This window comes from Vigna umbellata, chromosome 10 (genome assembly GCF_029865625.1).
Source record: "Vigna umbellata cultivar VRB3 chromosome 10, Vumbellata_1.0, whole genome shotgun sequence".
NCBI lineage: Eukaryota > Viridiplantae > Streptophyta > Magnoliopsida > Fabales > Fabaceae > Vigna > Vigna umbellata.
Genome location: NC_142174.1, coordinates 14,144,176 through 14,150,934, shown reverse-complemented (window position 1 = coordinate 14,150,934; position 6,759 = coordinate 14,144,176). Strand labels below are relative to the sequence as shown.

General features: G+C 37.3%; 2 protein-coding genes across 3 annotated transcripts; one reads left to right on the top strand and one right to left on the bottom strand.

Moving 5' to 3' along the window:
* Positions 1 to 423: 423 nt before the first annotated feature.
* Positions 424 to 1,838, top strand: LOC124841434 (protein IRX15-LIKE). The gene has a single exon (XM_047317704.2). The coding sequence runs from the start codon at positions 703 to 705 to the stop codon at positions 1,630 to 1,632; it is 930 nt and encodes a 309-aa protein (XP_047173660.1). The 5' UTR covers positions 424 to 702; the 3' UTR covers positions 1,633 to 1,838.
* A 2,715-nt stretch (positions 1,839 to 4,553) lies between these two features.
* On the bottom strand, positions 4,554 to 6,216 carry WRKY15 (WRKY DNA-binding protein 15). 2 transcript variants are annotated; one of them, XM_047317722.2, is made up of 3 exons: positions 5,354 to 6,216; positions 5,111 to 5,236; positions 4,554 to 4,840 (listed from the first exon to the last, which is right to left on the bottom strand). In XM_047317722.2, exons 1-3 carry the CDS (start codon positions 6,022 to 6,024, stop codon positions 4,678 to 4,680), a joined length of 960 nt encoding a protein of 319 aa, XP_047173678.1. In that variant the 5' UTR covers positions 6,025 to 6,216; the 3' UTR covers positions 4,554 to 4,677. The 2 variants fall into 2 exon arrangements, with proteins under 2 accessions (XP_047173678.1, XP_047173677.1); XM_047317721.2 differs by having other exon boundaries at positions 5,111 to 5,239; positions 5,354 to 6,202.
* Between the last annotated feature and the right edge of the window lie 543 nt (positions 6,217 to 6,759).

Below are 6,759 nucleotides of genomic sequence, written 5' to 3'. Positions count from 1 at the left end.
CAGAAGTAGTTGCAGAGTTGAATACTCGAAGAAAGAAGTACACGTTTTTTCTTTTTCTTTTCTTCGGATTCGCACTTTCACACTCAAACATGTTACATTGACACTTCTTTTTACCATGATGTCGTTGTTGTATAAGCAATTACAAATTTGATACTGAGAAGAAGTTTTTAAAGGAGAGGAAACGTTGCAGCAGGTACTGAGTCCCCTTCAAAGGTAGCTAGCTACTTTTATCGTAAGTTGCCAATATCCCAAAGGGGTTACTTAGAAACCAAAGCTTAAATCATCAAGTAAAAGCGACTTCCAGTTTGTAATTAGATATTGGGTCGCTACACCTTCTCTCTCACCTTAAGTCCAACCACCACAGCATCCTTATTTGCTTCACCCCAAAACATCATTCACAACTCAAACAACACATACTTGGAATTAACTATTCTAGAATACCAACTGCATAAATCGAGCAAAACCAAATTCAACACAACATAAACAACTACCACTTCCCTCTCGTTAACATTGTTTTCAATTGTAGAACACAACCTGAATCCAAGGATATGGTCATTGTAGGGTCACTCTCAATAATATTATCCCTTCTCATTGCTTACACTCTCCCTTCTTCTAATTTAAATCAAACCTTCTCCTCCAATTCTCCCCCAGAGCTCAGAATCTGCAGCTCTAAAATTTTCATTCAAAATTAACCCCTCCGACATGAAGAACACTAACACCAACACAAAATTCATTCTTCTCCACCCATATATCCAGAAACAAGGAAGCTCCAACCGCCTATGGCTTCTGGCCTTCATCTCCTTCTTCACCCTGGCCTTCCTCGCCACCCTCATTTACACCAGAGACACAACCTCATCCATCACCACCACCACCTCTTCCACCCCTTTATCTACTTTCACCAACACCCCTTTGCCTTCCTCCGTCATCAACACCCTCCTCCACTATGCCTCCAAATCCAATGACACCTACCACATGTCCCACTCGGATCTCAAAACCATCTCCGACGTCCTCCGAAAGTGCTCCTCACCGTGCAACTTCCTCGTCTTTGGCCTCACCCCAGAGACCCTCCTCTGGAAAGCCCTCAACCACAACGGAAGAACGGTTTTCATCGATGAAAACCGGTACTACGCCGCGTACTTCGAAGAAAAGCACCCCGAAATCGATGCCTACGACGTGCAATACACGACCAGAAGGAGCGAGATGAAGGAGCTGATAGCTTCCGCGAAAGAACAGTCGGGAAACGAGTGCAGGCCGGTGCAGAATCTTCTGTTTTCTGAGTGCAAGTTAGGACTCAACGATCTTCCCAACCACGTTTATGAAGTGGATTGGGATGTGATATTGGTGGACGGACCGAGAGGTGACTGGCCCGACGCCCCCGGAAGAATGTCGCCGATCTTCACCGCCGGCGTACTTGCCCGGAGCAAGAAGAGTGGGAACCCGAAGACGCATGTGTTTGTGCATGACTTCTCAGGGAAAGTGGAAAGGGTCTGCGGGAACGAGTTTCTGTGTAAGGAAAATTTGGTGGAGACAACGCACTCTTTGGGACACTATATTCTGGAAAAAATGGAGGAGAGTAGCGTGAAGTATTGTAAGGATCATAACCACTCATCAGGGTCTTCTTCTTCGTCTTAATTAGTTGGTGTAATCTTCCACGTTACAATAAACTTTGTGCAGAAGTATATCATATCAGAGTCAGCCATGTCGATATTTATGATCGTTTTAGTTCCATCGTTTACTTCTTCTTCGCTGGAGCTTGTAAAAGATAATTCTTTCTTTCTTTTTCTTGTAACTGCTTCAAAGAATTCCTACTTCTAAATGTCACCGAGGATTTGTTGATATTACTGTGTAGATTGTAAAAAGATAATTCATGCTTCAAGGAACACAGATATCTTAACTCTGTTTCAATCTGATAGGACGAAGAATTGAACGTAAAGAACAGAGATTAATCATTTTTATTTATTTTGCTGGTTTTTTTAAAGATTTTTCAATTTATTTAAGTTTTTTAACATTATTTTTGTATCAGGGGGTAAATGAACTAAATAAATAAAAGTAACAATAACTGGATAATCTTTCGTTATCTCATTTTCTCTATAAATTTGATATTTGAAATAATTTATAATTTATGGCGTCATAATTTTGTAACTTGCAGAATTTGTACATTTTACTAATAATTTTTTTGTTTCATAATTCATTTTTAACTTTTTTAACACTATTTTGTATCATGTTGGCGAATGAACTAAAGAAAGGAAAATTGTAACTGCTAGGAAATCTTTGAAGACACGTTATCTTTTCTACTTTATTTTAAATGTAAATTTGCTACTTGAAGTAATTTAAAATGTATTTACACTTAATTTAAAATGTAATTACTCTTAATTTCGTAAAATGTATTGGAGATTTTTTTTTTCTAAATTTTATAGTGATCTTTTATATGGTATTTAGATTAACTAATTCAAGAATTTGGTATATGCGCTTGTAAAAGATGAATTTCATTATTTTTCTAAATCTTGTATAATGATGCAATTGTCGGAATAACTAATATCCACATTTCCAAGTTTAATAATGTCTTGCCTGATAGTATTTATGACCAATGTAATGTAATTTAATATATATTTTTCATAAAACATGCTACTCAATATTTACTCGCTTTATTTTTTAAGAAATTATAATTTTTATATATTTAACGCAATTATGTTAAAAAATTAAATTAAAATCACTTATTAAACTGAAATAAAACGATTCCAAGTAATCCATGCGTTATATGGTTAGAATCACATAATGTCACATACATAGTAAAAAAGAAAAGAAGAAGAATTGACCTAGTAGTCTGACCGATTGAAACGTAGTAGTTGAACCACCTAATTTTTTATGTTAATTAATAATAATTAAGAAATGCTGACATGTTAAAATAAGAAAAAGAAAAAAGAAATCAAGCCTCCTATTCTATAAAAGTTAGCCAAAGAATCTAAATATATTGTATTTTTAACCTACATTTAATTTGAAACTAAATTTTACTATTAAAATTAGAATAACTAAATTGGTAAAATAGACTGACAACAATAATAAATCATTTTAACCTTTAAGAGATCTAAACAAAGAAAAAAAAATCTATGATGAAAACTCTAAACATAAGAATTTAATAAAATTCCAATGTTTAATAATATAATAAAATAAAAAGCGTAGCAGGAAGTGACCTTACTCCCGTTTAGTTCCTAAGACGGATGAAACATGTCATGATACGCCAATGATATAGTATTAACAAATGATTCAAATTAATTTATTTGGTAAAAAACATTCTAAAAATATTTACAAATGTTTTTGAAATTAATCAATAAATTTGCATTTATGTAATATTTTTTTATTATTTAGCATGTTAAATAATTTGGTCAAAATAAAATAATATGTTGATCGCTATAAAATAAATTAATATGAGAAAACTATATTGATATCTCCTCCCTAAAAACAATTTTGTGAAAAAACTTAAAAAATGTTTCCGTTAAACATGAATACTTTTATAATGTTAATTTTATAACAAAAAAACATATTTAAGAAAATCACATCCCAATTTAAAACTCACGAAAAACTAAAAAGGTTTTCTTTTTTGCTATGTGTTTTCCACTAGGGCTGGAAGAAAGTGGGAAGAAAAACAATAGAAAGAAAATGGTGAAACGAAATGGACGAATAAGCAAAAGAGGGCTTGTACGTTGAAGAAAGAGCAAACGTTAAGGCAAAGGGAATGGAAAAGCAAACAACTACACAAATTTAAAACAAGGTAGGACCCTTATCAACTGAATCAATTCCACACCCACCCATTTTGACTTTGGCGTAGCTTTTCCATTCAGAATATCAAGTAATTCTACCTTAATTCTATAAAACTCGCTTAGAAGGTGAGACCCAAAACAGAACAGGTGCATTACCAAGTAGAAGCCAGAACAGGTATCTTCTGATTTCTTAATGCGAAACATGAATTTAATGTTTTAAACATTAAACCAAACAGACATTAAAGACGTTAGACGAATGTACTACTAACGTTGCAACAAGACTTTATGCTAGAAGCCAAAGGGTTCAAACAAAAAATGCATTGAAACTCTCTTTCTTCACCTCACCTTCCCAGTTCCATTCACTATAATTTGCCGTTCTAACTGGCAATTGCCAAGTGCCAACCATTCTCTTCTTTTAGTCAACCTTCTTTAGCAATTAACACCACATGTCCCTCCTCATCCCATCCCTTCTTTGACCCCGTCTTTTTCATCCATTAATGTTGAGAGAGATCATCAGCATCCAAGATCACAACCACATGTAAAGCAATCAACCAGAAACGAAAAGGAAAAGGAAAAGGAAAAGGAACAATACCAACCCCACTTCCTCCTTTATTTTTTTTTCTCTTTAGATTTGAATCAGATTAAATTAAACCCGTTACCAAATACGCCATCTTCACCCTTTTTTAAAAGAAAAACATGTAAACAGTGGCAATGGATGGATTCAGTGTCGGTCGGTCGGTCGGTCCAAGTTTTGAAGAGAGCAGAAAAGGAAAAGAAATACAGAACATGTGAACATGGAAGGAAAACCCACCCATCAATTAATTAATCTCCTTCGAGAGTAAAATTTTCAAGTGTACAAGCCATGAATGGCATGATCAGAATATGCTCTGTGATGGGAAATCGGTGATTAATTAATCAGCTAAGACGATTCTAGGATAAGATTAGTAGTAGCTTCGACTGCAGAGAGTGTGTGATTGTGTTCACCTTCGTAGGTTACTACCAACATAGAAGGGTCATCCAGAGCCCTCTCTACGTGCTTGCGCGCTGGACACCCTCTAACACTGCTGCACTTGTAATAGCCCCTGCAATTAATAATTCAAGACAAACATAAACCTCACTTCACCTGTGCAAAATTAACTCCACAATAAAAGATGGAAATGACAGAAACCAAGCCATGATAAGATCTTTCTAAATTTAGTCACACGGGAAAGAGAAAAAGGGAAACAAATCAATTTAACAGAACAAGGGTACATTTTGAAATTTGAAATCGAATGGTGAAAGAGCAAATTAAAGTGGGAATTGAAGGGGTGGATAATTTAAATCAGAACACGATGTAATGTTGTTTTATGCACCTTGGATGAGGAGATCCTTTAATCGGTTTCTGTCCGTATTTCCTCCAAGAATAATCATCCGGTGGAATATCAGCCATCTTCAAACTTATTGCGGGTACCCTCACCACCCTCTTCATCCTCATTTTTCTACTGCATCACACCAATCCAAAAAATAATGCATCAGAACCAGACATCACGGAAACAGTTTCTTTTTTCAAACGATTTTTTAGGATAAAAATAAGACAGAGCGTGACATATATCTACCTCTTCTTCGAGCAATGGCATCGGCTGGAGGAACTGCCACACTTGGCAGAACCCAAATTATCAGAGCTGCACTTCCTCTTCAACGAAGACGAAGAAATAGGAGGCTTTCCGGCGGAGGAGACCTGAGAGAGATTCGTGATCTGAAAAGGCGTTGCGGCCGCAGGCGACGAGGAAGAGGGCTGTTTGGTGTCGGTGTCGCCGGTGAGGGAGGAGACGAAGGAATTAGAATAAGAGAAGTTGATGGTCTTGGAAGAGTCCTTTGTCTCAATCGGACCATTTTTTGGGATGAAAGGGTGTTCGGTGGGCGGCGGGATCTGCTGCAGCGGTGTTGCGCGGTAGAATCTGGGTTCGGAAGGAGGTGGAGGAGGCACAGGGGCTCTTCTGAAACGCGCGTGACCGGTTCTGGTTCGGCCCAGAAGCGAAATGACCTTCTTGAACTTGGAAACCGCCACGTCAGCGACAGCTCCGTAATCGGATTCAATTTCCATGGAAGACTTTGAATTGGTCGCGTGCGATTGTTGTTGAAGTTGTTGGTGTTGTTGTTGCAGCTGAGCGTGTGACAGCAACCTGATGAGCTTCTCCACGCTCTCTAGCCCTGACGCGGCTTCTCGAACCGCATTCTCTTCGGCGAAACTGTCGTTCCTATAACCCATCATGAGCTCCACAGGCATAGTTGCATCAAAGAGAGAGAAAGGGTTTGGAAGACAAAAGAAAATAAAAGAGGCTCATAGGGTACCCTGGTCAAGTCATGCCAAAACCAAATTTAAATATTAAATATAAAATATAAATTAAAAGAAAAAACGATAGTGGCCTGTTTGGTCCACTAGGTCACTGTACTGTCACGCTAGCTAGCTAACCCTACTCGTCTCGTCCCTGTTTCCGTCAAAATTTGGGTGACATTGCTTTGCTTTACTTGCCTCTGTTTAACGTACTAAAATATGTATCCATGTATGTAAGATCCAAACGCTGAAACAGGGTATTTTGGTCTCTGCGGACTCCGAAAAGAAAAAAGAAAATACTTTTTTTTTCTTTTTTTTTTTAATTTTCTTTTTTCAATGGGAAAAAGCATCTGAAGGAAGTGAGTAGTGGGGAGACAGGGAGATATTGACTTTTTTGGCCCCTGGGTCCCACCGGTGGGTTATCATTGATCTCAGCGACATTGGGGCTTTAAAATCAGGTCAAAGGCATTGTTTTAGCCGTCTGATCTTTGAGAAAAGTTTGAGATCCGTTGGTTGCCAGCATAGGTTGTAGTTGACTTGGATTGACGACCTTCCTTTCTCTGGATTCTTAATGCTTTCTTTTGTCGTCTTTGTTGTTTTTCTTTTGAATATTTTTTCCCTCATTTTGTCCCTCTCTGCTTTCTCTCCGCCTCTATCTTCTACGTTTTTTAAATGTCTTTTTCTTCT